This window comes from Lissotriton helveticus, chromosome 4_1 (assembly GCF_964261635.1).
Source record: "Lissotriton helveticus chromosome 4_1, aLisHel1.1, whole genome shotgun sequence".
Classification (NCBI taxonomy): Eukaryota; Metazoa; Chordata; class Amphibia; order Caudata; family Salamandridae; genus Lissotriton; species Lissotriton helveticus.
The window spans coordinates 925787594-925810129 of record NC_136063.1 but is presented as its reverse complement, the minus strand read 5'-3'; the positions used below and the strand labels follow the sequence as shown (position 1 = coordinate 925810129).

The window sequence follows — 22536 nt, the reverse complement described above, 5'->3', positions numbered from 1 at the left end:
TGGTGGGGTGCACAACTGTAAACCCGGCAACTCTATTGCCGTATTCTCGTTGTGAGGAAGTGAGAGAGGAAGTGGATCACGATTGTTTGGATGTGACAGAACTGTGCACCAAACCCAGGCCTGATATAGAGGATATTCCATTGGAAGGATCAGACTGTGTAATATTTGTGGATGAGTCATGTCTAAGAAACAAGAAAGAAGAATTATGCACTGCCTAAGCTGTTTGCACCATAGCAGGATTCTAGGGGCAACCTGTCTAAAAGGGGTAAACTCCGCTCAAATTTCTGAATTGATAGCTCTGATTAGAGCATGCAAAATTGCCAAAAGCCTGAGGGTAACCATATTTACCGATAGTCAATATGGTTTTGGGATTGTACACGACTTTGGTCAGCTGTGGATGCAAAGGGGATTTCTGACTTCTTCAGGTTCCCCAATAAGAAACTGCAAAACTGTAAAATAACTATTGTATTCTTTGCAATTACCCAAAAGAATTGAAGTGATCAAATGTGCCACACAAAAATCAGGAGATATTATGTGATGAAGGGCAACAGATACACCGACCAAATAGCGCATTTCTGTGCACTAAATTTAATGGCTTTAAACAGAGAAATTGAGAGGGGAAATACCGAATGCCATCTTATGTTTACAACCACATCTGAAACTTGGGATGAAGTTAGGCAGATGCAGTAAGAAGCAAGTGATGAGGAAAAGGAGATTTGGAGTAATTCAGGCTGTAGAAAGAGAGCAGAGGACGAAGTGAGGGTCTATATAGACGAAAGACCAGTCTTACCAGATTCTTTACTGGCTAGGGTGTACCATGGAATTGCGCGTATTGGAAGAGATGCAATGATCAGACTCTTCAATCAGTCATGGTTTAACCCAAATTTCAGGGTCATTGCACATAGCCTTTGCCAGAGGTGTCTCACCTGTCAGCAGCAAAATCCAGGCAGAAAGACAGTTGTTAGTTGGGGACGAATTGGAAAAGCAGGAGGACCATATACTCGCCTCCAATTGGATTTTATAGAACTCCCCCCATGTAATGGGCTGAAGTATGTGTTGGTTGTCGTTTTTTTTTTTGTTCTCTCGTTGGGTGGAAACCTATCCCACAAGAAGAAATGACAGCCTAAGAGTAGCCAAATTGCTTTTGAGAGAACTGATTCCTAGGTTTGGATTTCCAGTCACTTTAGAGACAGACAGAGGAACCCTCTTCAACAATGAGATAATTTGGATGATTTGTGCAGCATTACTAATTGAGCAGAAGCTGCATTGTGCCTATTGAACTGAGGCATCTGGAGTGGTTGAGCAGGTCGATGGCCCTATAAAATCCAGGTTAGGGAAAGTGTGTGCATCCACAACACTGAAATGGCATGACGATTTACCCATTGTATTGATGAGTCTTAGAAGTATTCCTGACAAAAATACAGGAATGAGTCCTCAGGAAATCATAATGGGAAGAGCAATGAGATACGCATATATACTAGCAAACACACTCATGCGTATATCTGATGATCTACTGCTTGATTATTGCAGAGGATTGGCTGATCTGGTGCGTTCTGTGTCTCACCAAGTTGGAGAAAATGCCACTACAACACAGCAGAATCAAGCTCATGATCTGAGTCCTGGTGAATGGGTTCTCGTCAAGAAACACGTGAGGAAATCGTGTTTAGAACCCAGGTGGAATGGGCTTTATCAAATCATAATGATGACAACAACGGCAGTGAAGTATGGTGAGTTGCCAAATTGGATTCATGTGAGCCATACCAGACGAGTCCGCTTGGAAGACCAAAAGAGCAACAACTGGTAAATCGAAGTCAAAGACCAGTGGTTGAATTGTGTGAAGCTGAAGAAACTAGAGTGACAGATTCTGAAGAACAAACAGATGATGAACAGCCGAGCACCAGTCAAGTAGAGTGGGCACCAGATACTGGGTCTCAAGAGTTCACTGTTGCGCCAAAAGAAAGTGAGCTCACTGTTGAGCCAGAAGAAAGTGAGTTTACTGTTGAGCCAAAAGAAAGTGAGTTCACTGTTGAGCCAGAAGAAAGTGAGCTCACTGTTGAGCCGCAGGAAAGTGAGTTCACTATTGAGCCAAGAGAAAGTGAGTTAACTGTTGAGCCAGAACAAAGAAAGCTCTCTGTTGAGCCCGAAGTCAGTGAAATTACTGTTGACTCAGCAGACACAGAAGCTGCTGAAAATCAGGAAGAAGAACAAATAGAAGAAAGGCGAAATAAAAGAACCTATGAACCAGATGCAGAAGGTGAAAAAGTAGTTCAAACCAAGAAACCAAGAAAAGGTGATAATTGGCCAAGGGGAGTGAAAAGATTCAAGTACACTCTTGTGAGGAGAGTCAAAGAGAAGACCAGTGCAAAGTAATGAGGTCTCAAGTCAAACAGAACAAGAAGAGTCAGGAGAAGAATTAGTACGAAAGACAAGGAGAGAAAAGAATTCCAAGCAAGAAATACACAGCACCAGAATGGACTTATGTCAGTTTGGAAGAAATTAAAAGTTCAGATCCAAGTGAAGAAAAAGACAGTTCTGACACTGAGCAAGTTGATGAAAATAAATTGAGACTGCCTTAAGAGAAATGTGACAAGTTAAGGTGCAACTTTGCCAACCGAAAGAAAACACATTAAAAGAGTCAGAAAACCCGAAGAAATAAATAAAAGAATGGGGTAAAGAAATAACCCCAGAAGTATAGGATTACACTACTATTTTTTAGAAAAGAAATTGAGCAAATTAGAGTTCTTAGGTTTATAGATTTTTTATTTTTTATAGAATACAAAATGGCTGAAGCAGAAGTGACTGAACATCCAAAATCTAGTCTAAAACATAGATGTGTTAAAGTTTGCTTATGTAGTGTCTTTTTATTAACATTCATGTGGATATTATTACTCTCTGTGTACCTATTCTAATGGTAACTAATAATGGAACAATACTAATTAAGAAACAAGTGAAAGAATTAGTGATGTCACAAATGAAACGCCTAATACTAATATAGGACAAATGGATGGAAGCATACTTCATCATGATAAATCAATTAGGGATTTATCGTTAAATGTCTTTACTAAATTGTTATATGAATATATTAACACCATGAATGTGAGTGATTGTTATGTGTGCATGCAATTACCTTTGTCTGTCTCAGAGGGGGTGACATATCATCACCTTCCTTTAACATGTGCTGTGTCTTGCAGTGTATTAACAAGCCTGTTTTACGTGAGGGGGAAGCTTGAGTATCATTTGTCTAATATAGATTTAGTGTTTTCAGAAATACCTGTTATAAAGGAGCTGAATAAGGGTTTAAGTAGTAAAAATGCATGTTACATGGTAGAGTTCTTCCATATTACCAAAACTTTAGATTTAGAATATGCTTATAAAAATAGTCTAAAGAAGGGTGATGAGATAACAAATTAATGGGACCCAGGTAACAAACTAAGAAAGGACAGATAAAAGGGGATGGGATCCTCCCTTTTGGGACTTAAAACCCTCACACACCCAGCGATCTAGGTGTCATGTTTCATCATATGGGTTTTTGCTCCTCGTCAAGCTGGCGGTGCAATGCCTGACGGGGACTCAGATGGGGCTCTTTGTCGGATATCTTTTGTCCCTGCCAGTTGGTGCATGCGGGTATGAGGGCCTAGTGCGAAAGGGTGTAGACGTGTGTGAGTGATAGTGGTGTAGAGTTAAAAACAAAGGTTAGGTAATCCACAATGGTTTTTATTGGCGTGGTTATATACCTTACTAAAAACAATATGGAGAGGTAAACTCCCTGGTTCAATGATCCAGGGCAGTATGCTCTACCAAGTGATCAATTAGTGGTCGGTCGACATGTTTCATGCTTTAGTTCATAAGGATACAGCGCAATTCTTCAGGACCCTAACTATAATAAAAGCGCACTATCTACACAGTGTGGATGGTGGAACGTATACCTACTCTCCACAAGGGGTCAGATGGTAGGCCCCTTGTGGAGGATAGGTAAGAGTTAGAGTTAGAGTTAGTAAGGTAGATAACCACGCCAATAAAAACCATTGTGGATTACCTAACCTTTGGTTATAACTCTACACCATTATCACTCACACACGTCTACACCCTTTCGCACTAGGCCCTCATACCCGCATGCACCAACTGGCAGGGACAAAAGATCTCCGACAAAGAGCCCCATCTGGGTGCCCGTCAGGCATTGCACAGCCAGCTTGACGAGGAGCAAAAACCCATATGATGAAGCATGACACCTAGCTCGCTGGGTGTGTGAGGGTTTTAAGTCCCGAAAGGGAGGATCCCCATCCCCCTTTCATCTGTCCTTTCTTAGTTTGTTACCTGGGTCCCATTAGTTTGTTATCTCATAGGACACTCACCCTTCCTCAGGGAACTGCGTACCTTTCTTTGTTGTTATTTCCCCGGGCATGTACGCTGGACCCTTCCAAAATAGCCCTACCTGTCCCTCTCCTTTGTTAAAACTATAAAAATAGTCTAACATGTAGTTTGCGGGTTGAAGAAAAGGTATTTAAAGAGATGGTAGAAAATAGAAGAGAAAGTTTCCAAAGAAGGGCTGCTGAACAGAAGTCACAGGTACCACAGTGGGCTTTTAGAGAAGGAACTTATGAGACAGGTAAGACATACGCCACAATGTCCTTGGACTGGCATCAAAATGGAAAAATCTGTTTGCTTAGACTAAAAACTAACTATAACAATTATTTAATTGGTACTAGTGAATGTGAGCATTCTTTCCAAATTACTAGAGTTTGGGGATTGAGGGGTGGAACTGATCCTGTCTTTGCAGCAGTTTATTATGTGTGTGGTAAGAAAGCCTATTAATGATTGCCTGCACACTGGTATGGTAGTTGTTATTTTGCAATAGTTTCCCCCATGGTTACCACGTAGACAGAAACAATAACAGACTAAGTGAAATAATACAAGGACTAACACGTAACAAGAGAGCAAGTTTCTCAGAAATAGTAGGTGATATTTTTGGTGCACTGATACCCTCAGTTGGAGTCGTTCTGAATTCACACAAAATTCGAAAATTGTCAATAGTGGTTGATCGTTTATCAACGGATACTGCTGGAGGGTTCTTGATGATTGACACAGAAATGGTTGCAATCAGATCAATGGTTTTGCAAAATCGGCTTGCCCTTGATATCTTATTGGCAAAAGAGTGTGTAGTCTGTGGCATGCTGAACATACAACATTGTTGTACTTATATCCATGATAAAAGTAAAGGTATTGAGGGATATATTAAGAATATTATGAAATTACATGAAGACTTGACCCAATTGGAGGTTGACGGTGTTTGGGAGAAACTTCATAAGAGTTTCTCCTCTGTAGGTAAATGGTTTTCCACCTTTGGGAATAGCTTATTAGGAAAAATAATAATGCCACTTATTTCAGTAGCCACAGTAACTTTAGTGATAATAACAACATATAAATGTTGTAAGTGGAAGAGTGGAAGAAAAGAAGCGACAGAATCAAAGAATCAACGAAGTGCAAGAAAGAGAAAAAGAGATGAGATAAAATTAGAAGATATGAAAGGAGAATATTATGATATGATGAAAGATTTAGACGAAAGTGCCTTAAAAAGAGAGAAGAATACTGAGCTTTAGATAAATGAAGATGGCACTCGGTATGGTAGGCATTTTCTGATGGTTCCGGGAAGCCATCTGAGGGGGGATTGATGGAGTAGGATTTAGCGAAAAGAAACCTACTTGGATGAATAACCCCATAATATGTACTATAGTAAGTAGTAATAGAAATAAACGTGCACCTTACAAAAACACGAAGGAAAATGCTTTGCGCATGCATGCACTAACTTGAGATAACGCATGAAAGAACTAAAAACATATTTACATTGGGCTTTGTAAGAAACAAGTAATAATGCATGACCAGGCCGCATATGCATTTCGTAGTTTGCATGTTGCATCTTGCTTTGAAATAATATATATGCTGCTTTTGCTTAAAGCTTATGCTAGGAAAACGTTAACAGGGAATAGTCAAAGGTGGGTGGTAAACAGTGAAAAGTGCATTTACCAGAAAATTAATGAATGGTTATGTTCCATTTACTATAGTGGGCTAGATAAGACTCTATTATGCTTAAGTTGACTGGATAAAGGAGGGTCTGGAATAACAACTAAAATGTCATGACAGAGCAGCCAGAAGTGCTGAGTGCTGCAAAAAAAGAACAGAGATTCAAGGCTGACACGCTGAAGGAGAATATTGAGTGCCTGCCAATAGGATGTGACCGACCATGGGACTAAAGACTCTTTCCGCGGACACGCTTAAAATTATGTGCAAAAAATGTTGAATTGTAACATGTATTAAATTGTGTGAACAAGACAATTATGAAGTAATGGGAATGGATGTAGAACAATGAATATGCCCAAATTTTGAATGAAGTCACAATGGTGTGACAGACCACCTCCTAAGTCCACCAATCAACTGTTGTATTTAGTGAAATGTTTCAACTGATGTGGGATGGACATGTAGGTTTTAGGGTATAACTGGGGTGCCTTTAGGGGTGTGGTTTTGGTAGAAAGAGAAGAAGAGTGAATGCGTCGCTGATCGTCGCTTTGCCGAGAGGCCTAGCTGTTCCTGTCCCTGCACTGCTCCTGGGTCCTGAAATCTTTATTCCCTGATTCTATTTCAGGGGACCCCCACCATCACCTTGGCCAGAGAGGTGGTTTTCCACAGATCCTTTGGGTCTATAATATTCGGATTCGTTCTTGCAAATATACTTGCAAATGTATTTTGTCTCTGAAACTTATGTCTCTTCACCTATCCACTCCGTCATTGGTATACTGTCACATATTAATTAGATGAAACTTATGTCTCTTCATCTATCCCCTCTGTTAGATGTATTTTTGTTTCGCATTTAGTTTGACTGAAACTGATGTCTCTTAATCTATCCATTCCTTCATTCGCATGTCATAATTGAATGATGAGTATGTTTCTATTTGAAATTGCTGATGTTTTCTCTCCCTTTTGTGAATTTCATTGTTTGTATTGGTGACCATATGCATTAAGGATTTAATTTGAGATAAAGCTTTATTAACTTTACTGAGAGTCTGTGATTATTTAGCTAACTAAATAGTTAGTTAGTATCATTACCATCAACTATTCAACTAATTGGATCATCGACCAAATAGAAGGAAAGTTGATGTATAAGATTGATATGTATTTTGTGATGTCACACATTGATTTTGAAGGAAAAAGAATTGAATGTCTATAAAAATTGACACCCAGTGCATCAGGGATTTGGGTGAATGGGCCATTGTTCTGTGATGATTATCGAGTATTGATCCCTGATCAGGTATTGGTTTCGTGCTGGATCAGGTGCTAGGGCCAAAATTATGTGCCAGATTTAAATAGATAGCCAGGCACGCTGTTAGGGCCTGGAGCAGAATTTTCACGTATTGCCTGGAGAACTTTTTTACCGATTTTATATTTCTTTTCTTTTCTACTTGAATCAGACGGGAGGTGACATCAGGGCTAGGCCTATGTCAGCTGTGGTTATTGCAGATAATTTGTAGTGATCCTCTCTTGAATCCTAAATGTACCCTTAACTCCCTTTGAATCTACTCAGCTCTGAACTCTAAAATCCCCCTTTCCTCCTTTACCTCTACCTAAACCTAAAATCATCCTTACTGCCCTTTAACTCTACCCATCCCTGAACCCTAAATTCACCCTATCCCTCTTTACCGCTACCATCCCTGAACCCTGACATCATCCTTAACTCTCTTTACCTCTACTCACCAAACCCTAAAATCACCTTTACCTCCCTTTACCCTAACCCAACTCTGAGATAAGTCCCACTTATCTCCCTTTACCTCTAATCCGTTCCATAAAATTACCCCTCCCGCTTTTTAACTCTATTCATCTCTGAACTCTTAATTCATCCTTACCTTCCAATACCTCTACTGACCCTTCATCCCCCAAATCATTCTTAGGTTCCTTTACTTCTAAATATCCTTGAGCTCTAAAGTCACCTTTAACTCCCTTTACCTCTATCAAACCCAAAATCACATCTTGTTTAAATAACATAAATGTATGTTATTTAAAAAAAACTTCCGATGCGTGGTAAAGTGGTATTGGTACAACAGTGCCTCAAATGTTTTGGGGCACTGTTGTTTGTTTTATGCCCTTCGGTATGTTTGGCAGGCACCTTCACCACTTTGACAGTTTGCCCCACTGCTCCCCCATGCCCTATACACAGGTCCCACCTGAGACAGCACATGAGCTGTTGCTTGTGATACATGTTTTTAATTGCAGGGTGCTTACCATTGTTTAGCTTCATTGTCACTCTAAGATCCTTGCTTCTCTTTGGTCAGCAAATGCTGGCATAACTTCCTCTTCGTTTGTTTGTCCCTACACTGGAGCAGGGCCAAAGTACAAATTCCTTAGCCCACTGTTCTTCTACTGCTCACTACTTTAAGAGGTACTGTTTTTTCCCTTCTTCTTGCAGCCGCATCCTTCCTACTTCCTCCGCATTGCTTGCCCTGATCCCGAACACCCTGCTGCGTTGTTACTAGGTGGTCCGCCCCATCCACTCCCCTGTTTTGCTTGGCCTGTCCACATCAGTCCTTCCCTCTTTGTTGCTTATTCCCTGCTGTCCGTCCAGAAAAAAAATGTGTCCAAAAGTTGTATCAATGGGTATCACGATACTACAAAGATGCAGATGGCACTGCACTCCCTGCTCCGCATTGTCTTTTTGGTGCTGTATTAATGCGCGGCCAACACAGCAAACTTCAGCTCTGAGGTAACATAATTAAATAGGTGAATTTATTCCTTGAATGCATTTTATGTATTTGTGAATTTCAGACATCGCAGCGTGCCATGATCTTTCTTGTTTTTGACAACTTCAGACCGCTTTTACTGGATTGCAAACAACGCGCCCATTTATAGATGGTGATCACTTATGTTTGCCTTTGGTTCACATTTTTGGCCCAAATTTAAAAAAGATTGACGCACAAATGTGTATTTCAATTTCTTTTTGATTTGACGTTTTGTGAGAAAAAGTTATTTTAATTTGTTCCTGAGAATGTTTTTTTTAGAAGGCGCATAATAATCCCATCCTAAAAAAAGGGATCTCTGTCTATCTTGGTTAGGACTGGACACATCATAGCACTTTTCTTTCTAACTTTCAGCAATGCTGCAAAGCACTGCACTGCTATAAAACATGCCTGTAAGAAATTGGCAAAGCCAATAGCTCTTGCATTGGCTAGACCAATTGGCTTTGTCAATGTCTCTTTACAATCTTATCACCCTGAGATCTGTTTTCTTCTAATAAAATCTTTGATATGTTACAGAGTTATATATGAATTTTGTTTGCGTTGAAGGAAGTCGTGCAAGGCATCTCCTTCATTGTCCTTTGTACAGTGTGCTAATACCTGGAGGTGGAGTGCCTGTCCTACAAAAAAATAGTAAAATAACAGGGAAAAAAGAAGGATTTTTCAAGAGAAAATAAGCATTGTCATCACATATTGTCCTGACTCCCTCTGGAGAATTTGAGTGATGCCTTTACATATTTTCACTGCTGCTGATTTGGCTTTCAACACTAATTCTTTTAGTGATCCCACCTCATGAGTCACATCTTAGTGATTGAGATAAGGAAAGTATAGGTATTGCATTCAAAAGCATACCTAGCACAGGAAAGACCAAAAATATACCTAGTACATTTTGAAGTTAGCTATGATGACCACACTACGCATTTTAATATTTTCTTGCACAGCTCAATTTCTACTAAACAGAATTTCATGAACACCATCAAGTGGCAATGTGCCAGGAAAGCCCACGTACATTGAAAAGTAGTGCAGGAATAGGAGTGAATCTGTAGATATGGACCAGGCACAAACAGTCTGGAAGGTGGCCTTCACGCGAGCCGACAAAAATCAATCTGCAATAAAAGTTGTCTTCATTAGGAGTCAAGAACTGACAACATTTATTGTATTTTAAATAAAATAATAAGAAACACTCATACAATTTTGATAAAGGTACAGTGGAAGACACTTAGATCTTTTCTTTCTTCTCTACATGATTGTGATTGAATGACACTGATACATCGGTGTACGTAAATATGTGCATAGAAAACTGTGGGAGAAAGGGGTCATCGGAACTACCTAATCTGACCAAATCCATACCTACTGCTACATGAGGATACTTGTGATAGTCTTCAGTGTTTTACTGACATTCTGCCACTATGATTCTCCTTTGTTAGTCCAAGGCTGTTTGACGTCTATATTGCAGTGTGCCTACCAGCCATGCTCGGAGGCTAGGCTATACTGTCATTTCATCCCATCCTCTAACAAATCCTAGTTTTACATATTTTGACATGACCATATGGATTTTTTCTTAATCCCTTGTAAATTCTTGTCACTGGTATCATACAGAGGTCTCAGCTCCGTGAGCCCTCTGCATACCCTGCCGAGAGCTCCAAAAGATTTCTCCTAGACACCAATCAATCAATCAATCATAGCATTTTTGGAGCACGCTACATACCTGTGAGGGTCTATAGATGCTAGGGGTGGGGGGGAGCTGCTACTGTTCAAAGAGTCAGGTCTTGAGGAGTCTCCTGAAGGTTAGAAGGTCTTCGGTCTGCCGCAGGTGGATGGGGAGGCTGTTCCACGTCTTGGCGGCGAGCTGTGAAAAAGATCTGCCGCTGGCGGTCACTCTTCGGATGCTGGGGACGGTGGATAGGGCGCGGTCTGCGGAGCGGAGTTGGTGGGTGGGGGTGTAGAGGCTTAGTCGGCTGTTGAGGTACGCTGGTCCGGTGCTGTGGAGTGCCTTGTGTGCGTGGGTGAGGAGTTTGAAGGTTATCCTCTTGTTGACGGGGAGCCAATGCAGGTCTCTCAGGTGGGGTGTGATGTGGCTGTGGCGAGGGATGTCGAGGATCAGGCGTGCGGATGCGTTCTGTATGTGTTGGAGCCATTTCAGGAGTTTGGCCGGGGCTCCTGTGTAGAGTGTGTTTCCGTAGTCCAGTCTACTGCTGACGAGGGCCTGGGTCACCATCCTTCTAGTTTCGGTGGGGATCCACTTGAAGGGCCCGATTCAAAGAACTAACTTAAGAGAAAATCCTAAACTTAATACTTTTGGTATTCACAGAAGGCATTTAGTAGTAGTAAAGTTAGGATTGTGTCTTAAGTCTGTCTTAAGTCTGTCTCAAGTTTGTCTTAAGTCTGTCTTAAGTCTGTCTTAAGTTTGTCCTAAGTTTGTCTTAAGTGTGTCTTAAGTTTATCTTACGACTGTCTTAAGACTGTCTTAAATCTGTCTTAAGAGTGTCTTAAGTCTGTCTTAAGTCAAACTTAAGACAAAATCCTAACTTTACTACTACTAAATGCCTTCTGTGAATACCAAAAGTAGTAGGACAGACTTAAGACAGACTTAAGACAAACTTAGGACAGACTAAAGACAGACTTAAGACAGACTTTTTCTCTTTCATTTTTTTATAGATCTATTGTTTTTTATTCCTTGAGTAAGCATAACTATATGTAGAGAGAAATGCATACCCATATAATGTGTGTTTTTAATTAGTTAATTAGCATTATTTAATTTTATTATATAATCTTTTTTATGTATTCACGATTTTTTAAAGTAATAAGTGTATTGAATAGTTAACATTTATACATACTTTCTGTATAATCATGCGTATATGCTGTGATATAAATATTCATAATAAACAGATATCCATAATCATGTGGTCAAATACGTATATGTTATTTATGTAATGACCTATATACTTTTTAAGCATAAATATAAGGAGTGCATATATTTTAACCATAGGCAATGTATACATTTGTACATTTTTTAAGCATAAACATAAGTATAAATATTTGGGTTTTTTACATACGTAATATTTGCATTTGTACAAAAAAATGCACATATAAATTTATGTATGTATGTGAACAAGAGTACATGGTACTCGAAACGCGTCATTTGAAAGGTCTTTAATAAATCCAACATCCTGCCTGAAAACGTGGGGTCTGTTCTCTTCTTTCGCTACGCCGTCGGCGTGGAGGTTCGAGGATTCGCTTTGCATATATATATATATATATATATATTTACTGAAAAAAACGTAGGTTTCAGGGCCATTCTAGTTAGTTGAGCTAACTATAACTCATGCCCCTGCAATGCACTGCTGATGATGTCACATATTACATCATTCATGACATGGTCAGTGACATCACTGATGATATTACTGATGACATCTCAAATGACATCACTGATGACATCATCCAGTGACTGTGTGTTACTGTAAAGTTTAAATAGGTTTTATATATATATATGCCAAGATGTATTGAAGAATGAGTGGGTGTATAAGTGTCTGGATGGAGGATTTAGTAGGTGCGTGACTGACTGTACAAGTGAGTGATTAAATGTATCCTACGGAATGCATGGGTTAGTGACTAAACTGTATGAATGTCTGTATCAGTCTATCTATTGCTGTGTAAGCTGCTGCATTGGTTGGTGAGTAGCTACATGAGTGTCTATATGGGTTATTGATTGGTTGTGTGAGTATTTGTATGGGTGCCTGAGTGTGTGTGTGGTTGGATGGGAGGTGTGTGACTCTGTGCATAGATGTGTGAGTGCTTCATTCACTGGGTGTATGGGTTCAAGAGTGCATGTGGAAACAGCTGTATGAGTGGGTGAGTGTGTGTATCGGTGTGTTGGTGAGTGAATGTATATCTCAGTGCTACATGTCCAAGTAACTACATATGTAAAACACAGTGCATGTGAGAGTTGGAGTATATAAATGACTATACATGAGAGCCAGTGATTGTGAGAGTGGCTGTATTTGATCAGTGTGTACTTGTATCAGTGATTGTATAAGAGAGTAAGTATATGTTAGTATCTGTATGAATAAGTGAGGTTGTGTGTGTATAACTGTATAGGTGAGTAAATAGAAGTGTGATTGATTATTTGCATGACTAACTAGGTGTTTGAGTGATGGTGTGTGAATGTTTGTATAGGTGTATGAGTGCCTATTATAATGTTGTATTGATGAGTCACTGCATCTATGAGTGACTGTATGGGTGATTGAGTGGATGTGTGTGTGGACCTAGGAATCAGTGAGTGCGTACGTAGTAACTGGTATTGGTGTCTCTATTCTTTCGAAAATGGTAGTCTGTATTTTAGAGTGGGTGTATCAAAGGTTTTATTAAGGTATGAGGAGGTGCATCAGATTTTCACGTGGATGATGTCATCAGTGATGTCAATTACGATGTGATCAGTGATGTCACTGACCATGTCATGAATGATGTAATATGTGACGTCATCAGCAGTGCATTGCGGGGGAGCGAGTTATAGTTAGCACAACTAACTATAACGGTGGAATTGCTATGGTTTTGTATGAGTGAAATGTCCAACTAACTATAACGTCCCTGAAACCTATGTTTTTTTCTGTGAATTTCAATGGTTTTTTAAATGCTAATTTCTAATTATAATCCTCTTTAAACCTATAGTTTTTTCAGTGATTTTAAATTATGACTCCATTCTAAACCTAGTGAAAACAGCCAATATCCCCAGTTTTCCAGCAATAGCTTTCGCAAAAATTTTTGGGGCACAAATGAGAGCAACAACTAACGGTAATAATATGCAGAGTAGACATTCCTGTGCAAAAATAACACAAAAACACCACTTCCCGTATTTTCAATGAGCAGCCAAATCTGGGGTGCGATCCAAAAACAGGCAATAAACCACGGTAGCATTAGGGATCTAACATTTGCCTTTTACTGGTTTAAACCAGGACAACTACCTACAATATGATAGGGAGCCCAGCCCAGAATCACATCTGAAGACCAACACATGTTAGAGTTACTGCTCATGCAGCTCCGACACCTATGAAGGCCACAACACCCACTGCCACCTGCCTCAGGACGTCCCCCGGACCACCTCCCTCCCTACTACCACCGAGGCAGCGTAGGACAGGACAGCGGACCTTCCAAAAACGGCATGGTCCCTCAGCCACACAATACTGGAATGTTGGCAGATGTGGCAACCAAGTATGTGTGAAGGACGCAAGTCACCCATCAATGATAATGCACACAATACCAAGTGTAGCGGTGATGTGCTGGGCAGACCTCCCTATGCAGAGCACAGACCTCTCCATGTGTACATATACTGCTGGTGCTTGTAGTGTTGTGGACAATGGACGCAACCATGTTACCTCAGGCAGTGGGGAAGATCTCGGTCATGTAGCTGTGTTGTCCCCCCCCTGGAAGCGGAAGCGGAGTGGACTGGTCCAACATACGACACTCTAGCATAGCAGTTTGAATAAATAAGCTGGGGCCACGTGGCTGCCGCCATGACCGTGGGCCTCCTCGACACAGGCCCCCTGCAAACCCAGCGGCACAGCACCGCAGACTTATGTCTGTACAGACTACTACCTTCGATGTACACTGGGGACAGCAGGCCTCACAATTCAGATGGAGTGGCGACTTCAGATGACGCAGTCCAGAACGCAAGACACATTGCTCCCAGTGCGGCCCCCCGGACCACGCATCATAGCAGGGTGCACACAGGCTGAGTGCTTTAGGTGCCACTAACTCAGTGCACCATAAGTCATAGCCACGTGGCCTTATTAAGGCACAATTCAATAGACAAAAGACATTGCTCCCAGTGTGGCCCCCCACACCATGCATCATCACTGGTTGCGCATACGCTAAATGCTTCTGATGCCCCTATCTCAAAACAGCACAACTCATGGACCCTTTATGATACAATATTTTGTGTATAATTTCACATCTGATGCCATACCTCAGTGTACCACAAGTCATGAACCCAATACGATAGAATCTTCTATATCCAATGATTACTGTTGTGCTTGTTGCCAGCACCAACCATTCCAGGAGGGTTGGCTTACAATCACCCCACACGCATCCAGCACAGACGTCACTGGACATGTGACCCTGGTAATAAAAAGGAGTTGAGCACACGTGCCCGTACCCAGTTCCACTATCTATCTGTTTTCTTGTGTTCATTATGTATGCAACATGCTGCCCCTGGGCCCTACCACATTATATAGTGCTCTGGCCAGCGTATGCAACCATAATACCTTTGACAGTGGGGGAAAACTTTAGTTATGTAACTTTGTCTCAGTCATTGTACAAACACGTACGTAGAGACTGGATCATTAGAGTACTGCAAGGAGAGTATATAGTGAATTTACAAGTGTGTGGGGATTGGCGAAGTGATTGTATAAGTACATATGTTGGCGCAGCCTAACTCCGACAACGAGCTTGTCTCTAATTGGCTGCCTTCCATGTGCCAAAAACTGAAACTTCAACTTTCCATATCTCTGTATTGCTACAGCTGTAACACTCCACTGAATGTGCAACAAACATTCATATACACACAGATGTGTCAGGTCCACCATCTTTCTTCTGTGGAACTATGGATGAATGTAGGGTCAGTGATTCCCCGTACCTTCCATGTTGGCCATGTTGTGGGACTTCGCTCACAGAGTGACACTTTAGCTTTTGCAACCCGGGTGACGGCAGCACTCCAACACGGACACCCCCGCATCAGTTGATTCCTCGTAGAGCTCATGACGGAGCCACGCCCATAGCTCTGCAGTCATTCTCCACAGCATCACGCTGGCCTGGCATACACCAGGCCAGCCCACTCTGCTTACGCTTACAGGGAAGGACAACAACGCTACATGGCCCAGATTTTCATTGTAGTGATCTGCTGGTCACAGGTCTAGTTATTAGCATGCCACAGCCACTCCCTCATGGCTGGTATACACCCACACCACACCCATCCAGCACAGGAGTCACAGGACACGTGATCCTACTAATAAAAAAGACCGGGTGCACGTGCTCTACGCCATTTTAGAGTTCCTTGCACCGCATGCACTGCGGCCGGCACAGTTACACCGCCACGGTGAAGGCCCGTCCGGGTGGTCCGTACACCTCATGTTTTGTGTGCCCTGCTGCACCGCAGTGTAGGCCTGAGCCCAACAGCAAGGGCCAACCACCACATGCGTGGCCTCACTTATCACTGAGTAAAGTAGCACCGCAAGGACTGAGCGGGTGTACAACCTGCGATGATGATAGGTGCACTGGTATGTCATCTGCCATGGCAAAATCAAAAAGCAGCACCAAATGTAAGACTTGTTGACTTAAAAGCGGGGCTCCATGATGTGGAGGGTACCCTGTCTGCAAAAAGGTGATCAGCGAGGCCTGGATGCGCAGCGGCGGGCACATACCTCTGGGTGGCAGGAGTGGATGCGGTACAGCAGTCTGGATGCAGAAAGACGGCACAGCGATTTAGGTGTACGCAGTCGTATATACTCTGCCATTACTAATTCTGTACTATGTTTCAGATGTGTGAGCTTGAGAGTTCCACTAGGTCCCGGAACGTGCTTGGAAACAGAGCGGTGGCGTAAAGGTGAGCTGTGAGGGTTTTGTCCACAGTGTGGGTACTCAGTGTCCCTCCTCATCTCTTCCTTTCTCTCCCTCTTCCTCTTAAGCTGCTTGTCTCTTTCTTTCTCTCTTCCTCTCTCGCTTTCTGGACCAATACCTTTCTCCCTGCCAAATTTGCCATAATTCAGTTCAGCAGTTTGACCGGTAGCCTTGTATAAAGTTTCTTATGGAAAATGCATTGAGAAAACACATTTGGGACTCCCCTTTTTTCGAAGCCCCCCCTTGACCAATCACCCCTAAACTTTCAAGATAGGAGCTGATCAAAAAAGAGAATCCTTTTGGAAAATTTCATAAACATTCTTCAAACAACGCCAAAGTTATAAGCACATGGAGGGCTCTAGGAGAGGGGCCACGCAACACCCCTCCCAATATGAGTGAAGCCCCGGGACTGCGGGGACCCCAGCGGGCCCCCGCAACCGCAGAAAGCCCCCAATTCTTTTTTTTATTCCCCCGGAACCTAGCCCACTCTGGGGTCTCATTAAAATAAAACGCGGCCGCGACCCCAGTGCAAATTGCGCCGATTTTCTTTTTTATAAAAATGCTTTATTTGGCCCTGAGGTCCTCTGAGACCCCTAAGCATGACTAGGGGGACAGGGTGTTTCTACCCTACCCCCTTCTCTTATTTTATACCTTTGTTTCTCTGTTTTCTAGTGACTCGCTTCTACCGAGTCACAAGATGGCTGCCAACACTTTCTGGTTTGGAATGTTGGCAGCCAATCACAGTGAAGCTCGTGCATGGGACTTAGGCTCCGCCCAGATATCAAAACTTTTATTTTTCCAACTTCTTAGTAATTACTGAACAGATTTAAACCATTTAAAAAAAAAGGTCGCTTTCTGATCCAAACACTACATTTTTTGCCAGATTTGGGGTAATTCCGTTCAGTAGTTTCGGCTGAAGCCTTGCACAAAGTTTCCTATGGGAAATTGATTTTTTCACTCTTATTTTTTTCAATTTTTCAAAAACTGCAGAACGGATTTACACCACTTAAAAAAGGTTGCTTTCTGAACCAAGCTCTACCTTGCTGCCAAATTTGAGGTAATTCCGTTCACCAGTTCGGGCTGTAGCTCGTCGCAAAATTTCCTATGGAAATTAACATTTATTTATTTATTTATGGGCTTATAAAGCGCACTTATGCCCGAAGGCGTCCTTGCGCTGTCTACTGACTCCGGAGCAAGACGGAGGAACTATTCCATAAATAACCAGGTCTTAAGCCCCTTTCGAAATGAAAGTAGCTCTGAGGTATTTCTAAGATATCCCGGCAGGTTGTTCCAGGCTTTAGTAGCACAGAAGAAGAAGCTATTTCCTCCCCATCTGGTCTTTTTTGCTCGTGGCACCACAACCAATCTGCCTTCGGCTGATCGAAGCGCTCTGCCCGGCACATACCATTTTATACCACTGTTCAAAAACTCTGGTCCTATGCCCTTCAGCGCTTTAAAGACTATACACAGAGCTTTGAAATGAGCCTGTCTTGATACCGGCAGCCAGTGTTGCCTAAGCCCCTCACGTACTGAAACATATCTGGGGATCTCAAGCAAAGCTCTTGCTGCCGCATTTTGAACCACCTGTAATCTGTATACATGCTTCTTTCTCAAATTCAGGTACAGGCTATTACAGTAGTCCAAACGCGACAGTATGAGGGCAGTGACAGCCATCCTGAATCACTCGGCTGGAAGGAAACCTTTTATTTTCTTTAATATCCTAAGGATATGAAAGCAAGATGACACTACTCCGCTAACCTGGTCTCCGAAATCCAAATTTTGATCAACAATCACACCCAGATTTCTGGCATTCCCAGTAGGGATAGGGGGACTTCCCAGAACCTCTGGCCACACGTCAGGGGTCCAAATGTTAGGATTGTTTCCGAGCATAATAACCTCAGTCTTCCCGGCGTTTAATTTGAGACAATTGGAGGCCATCCATTCCGCCACGTTCTTTAGACAGTCGTGGCATCACGCTGCCATATTCACTTAAGACCCTTGTTGTAACGTTGTAGCGTGGGGTTCAGGGAGGACCCCTGCGGCACTCCACAGGGAAGGGTAAAAGGCTCTGATTTATCCACCCCTAGGTCTACTGTCTGAATTCTGTCGGTGAAAAGGTCAACCCTGCCCCTGCCAACTGGTCCATCAACACTCCATGGTGGACGGTGTCGAAGGCTGCCGACAGATCTAACAGAATCAGCACAGCAGCCCCTCCCTCATCCACCGCCGCTCTGACCTCTTCCGTGGCCTTGATAATGGCTAGTTCCGTGCTGTGACCTGCACGAAACCCAAATTGCGTAGGGTCTAGGGCACGGGTACTCATAGTACGGCCCGCGGGCCAGTGGCGGCCCGGCAAGCCTTCCTTTGCGGCCCGCGGACCTTGCTGACATTGTACCCGTGTTTTTGGAAAACATGTTTAGCGTGTCTGCAAACACTGTGTTTCAGCAGCGCAACTCTGAGAGACTCTGAGAGACTCTGCTGCGGGGCCAGGGCGATTCCAGTGATTGAGTCGAGCTGCAGGGGCCAAGAAGAGGTGAAATGCTAACAAAGCCCCACTAACATGCAAATGGTCTTTTAAAGACCTGTTAATTTCTCGAGTGCGGCTGTGTGTGTCCTGGAAGCTGCCTCAGCCAGGGTAGCTGGTAGGAGGGGTGCTTTGGGAGAAGATCGCCCTGAGAAGTCTGGGGGCTCTACGATGCATATCCATGCAGACCCCCTGCTCCCTTTAAAGCCATAAACTTTTTTCATTGAAATGACCAGTGTCTATGAACCCAGGTCACGTAATCAGCACCTACAAGGCACAGTCAGCATTAATATATTCTGAGTGGCAGAAAACAACTCTACCTCATGTGAAAATACAAATGAAAATACATGCTACAAAACAATCACATATTATCATAAGAAATTAAAATGTATATGTGTGTTTATTTACAAGTTCTTAACTAAACATCGTATGACTCACTGGTATGCTTAGCTCCTGAAATATATTCAAAAAATGTTAAGAGTAAGAAAAGTACATAGTTATGCATATTTTAAAAACAGACAATGAAAAATAAAATGTATTAAAGTTGCCAGTCCCGGTTAAAGTCACTTTGAGAAAAGCATGCTCATTTTTCAAAACGGGAATGTCAGAGGTAGGGTTTTGAATTGTGAAATGTCATAGTTTCAGCATCCAATAGCCCAGTACGGGGGATGTCCCAGCCCGACGCGAGTGCTCCCTGCATCTCAGTGGCGTGCCCTCCTGTAAAGCAGTGATTCATCATTGCTCGTACCTGTGAAGCATGGGAGGGGGCCACACCAGCAACCTGAGGAGTGAGGAGGAGGGGGTTGCTACCTAACCCCACTAGACCAACAAGCTAACAGGTGGGACCAGGGTGCGCAGTGGACACAAGCCCATTCAACTGAGACCCAGAGCCACGCAACCCCCCACCTGGTGCTCAGTGACATCACAACCATTGGGACCAACATAGAGCACCAGAGGTCGACAGGGAAGGCGTTTTGAGGCGGCGTGTCCCAGAGGGAGGGAGACAGAGGGAGGGAGAGGCTGGCAGAGAAAGGAGAGAGGCAGGCAGAGAAAGGAAGAAAGTAGAGAGGCAGGCAGAGAAAGGAGAGAGGCAGGCAGAGAAGGGGAGAGGCAGGCAGAGAAAGGAGAGAGGCAGGCAGAGAAAGGAGAGAGGCAGGCAGAGAAAGGAGAGAGGCAGGCAGAGAAAAGAGAGAGGCAGGCAGAGAAAGGGAGAGGCAGGGAGAGAAAGGGAGAGAGGCAGAGGGTGGGAGAGAGGCAGACAGAGAAAGGGAGAGGCAGACAGAGAAAGAGAGAGGCAGGCAGAGAAGGAGAGTGGCAGGCAGAGAAGGGGAGAGGCAGGCAGAGAAGGGGAGAGGCAGGCGGAGAAAGGGATTGGCAGGCAGAGAAAGGGAGAGAGGCAGAGAAAGGGAGAGGCAGGCAGAGAAAGGGAGAGAGGCAGAGAAAGGGAGAGAGGCAGGCAGCGAAGGGGAGAGACAGGCAGAGAAAGGAGAGAGGCAGGCAGAGAAAGGAGAGAGGCAGGCAGAGAAAGGAGAGAGACAGGCAGAGAAGGGGAGAGACAGGCAGAGAAAGGGAGAGGCAGGCAGAGAAGGGGAGAGGCAGGCAGAGAAAGGAGAGGCAGGCAGAGAAAGGAGAGAGGCAGGCAGAGAAAGGGAGAGGCAGGTAGAGAAAGGGAGAGAGGCAGAGGGTGGGAGAGAGGCAGACAGAGAAAGGGAGAGGCAGGCAGAGAAAGGGAGAGGCAGACAGAGAAAGGGGAGAGGCAGGCAGAGAAGGAGAGAGGCAGGCAGAGAAGGAGAGAGGCAGGCAGAGAAGGGGAGAGGCAGGCGGAGAAAGGGATTGGCAGGCAGAGAAAGGGAGAGAGGCAGAGAAAGGGAGAGGCAGGCAGAGAAGGAGAGAGGCAGGCAGAGAAGGAGAGAGGCAGGCAGAGAAGGGGAGAGGCAGGCGGAGAAAGGGATTGGCAGGCAGAGAAAGGGAGAGGCAGGGAGAGAAAGGGAGAGAGGCAGAGAAAGGGAGCGAGGCAGAGAAAGGGAGAGAGGCAGAGGGTAGGAGAGAGGCAGAGGGTGGGAAAGAGGCAGAGGGTGGGCGGGAGGCAGAGGGTGGGAGGGAGGCAGAGGGTGGGAGACAGAGGGAGAGACAGAGGGTGGGAGACAGAGGGAGAGAGAGATGGTGGGAGAGAGGGTGGGAGAGAGTGAGACAGTCAGAGTGAGTGAGACAGTCAGAGTGAATGAGACAGAGGGAGGGAGGGAGGGAGAGGGAGAGGGAGGGAGAGAGGGAGAGAGGGAGGGAGCGAGAGAGAGAGAGAGAGAGAGAGATATTTGTGTATGCAAGGTCTGGTGGCTCAGTGGACGAAGGCGTCCGCTGCAGGGACCTGTGATCAACCTCATGGTCACAGTTTTTTGTTGTTGCTCTAGCCCCACCCCCTTCCCCACTGACCCCGCCCCCACTGGTGCGGCCCTCGGACACAAACCACACTGTATATTTGGCCCCTGAGAGAAAGTTTGTGAGTACCCATGGTCTAGGGCATTGGTATTCTGCAAGAGATATTGGTCTGTAACTATTGGGATCCTTTGCATCCAAACTGGTTTTTTTTATAAGGGGGACGAAGCGGATTTCCACTTCCTGGGGTACTCACCCATATCCATGATCATGTTGAACACGGGTGTGAGAGTGGAAGCAATGACCTCGGGGCAGATTTTAAGAACAACAGGTGGGCAGGGATCATTGGGAGATCCAGACCGAACCGTACACAGTAAGTTTAAAACCTCCGTGTATTGTAAAGGATTAAACCGATCTAATCTGTCCTGCAGCTTACTAGATTTAAGACCAGTACTAGTAACTGCTACCACCGCGTCTCCTAGGGTTTTGGAAAAGGAGGAGATAATCCCTTCAACCTTATTCCTAAGGGACGAGGATAGAGACTCACACAGAGCCGCGCTGCTAGGAGTGCTGGGTTTAGTTGGGATTGTCAGCCTAGTGATGGTCCTAAAGAGTTCTCTAGAGTAGGAATTTGCCCTCTCAATCTGCTCAGCAAAATAGGCCTTTTTCGCCTCCACAATCAGTTGCTTATAAAGAAGCCTTCCTTTGTACTTTTCTTTATTAGTAGGACAATAACCCCTTCTCCAGACCCTCTCAAGCCTCTTACACTCTGTTTTGTGTTTTTGCAGAAGGTCGGAATACCAAGGTGCCGATGGCTGCGCTCTCCTAAATTTGGTCAGCGCAAATTTATCACAGGCGCTCTCAATCCACCTCGTATACAATTCCTCTGCCTTATCAACATTTGCAGAGAAACTCGGCGCATTTGATGTCAGGAAATTCCCCATTTCCCCCCCATTTATATTTTTCCAGACCCTGACATCAATCTTTTCCCTTGGTTTGACTGCAACATGAGGAAAACGCATTTTTGGACCCCCCTTTTTTCTCAGGCCCCACTTGACGACTCACCCCCCAAACTTTCAGGATAGGAGCTGACCTGAATAGACTTTTTTTGGGGAGAATTTTGCAAAGATTCGTCAAACGACGCCAAAGTTATTACCAAATCAAAAAATGATTTTCCTATGGAAACTAGGTTGTAACTATACCTAACTACTGGCGGCCGACGGTAGGTAATATATATGTATTCACAGTATA

At 43.8% G+C, this 22536-nt stretch overlaps 1 protein-coding gene across 2 annotated transcripts in view; it reads right to left on the bottom strand.

The window, feature by feature from the left end:
- Positions 1-22536, bottom strand: part of LOC144828913 (Y+L amino acid transporter 2-like) — a 505595-nt gene that overhangs the window by 81797 nt on the left and 401262 nt on the right. For both annotated transcript variants that reach the window (XM_078687526.1, XM_078687527.1), the window contains exon 7: positions 9787-9883. In XM_078687526.1, the coding sequence (XP_078543652.1) occupies positions 9787-9883 (97 nt within the window). The remainder of the gene's footprint in view (positions 1-9786; positions 9884-22536) is intronic.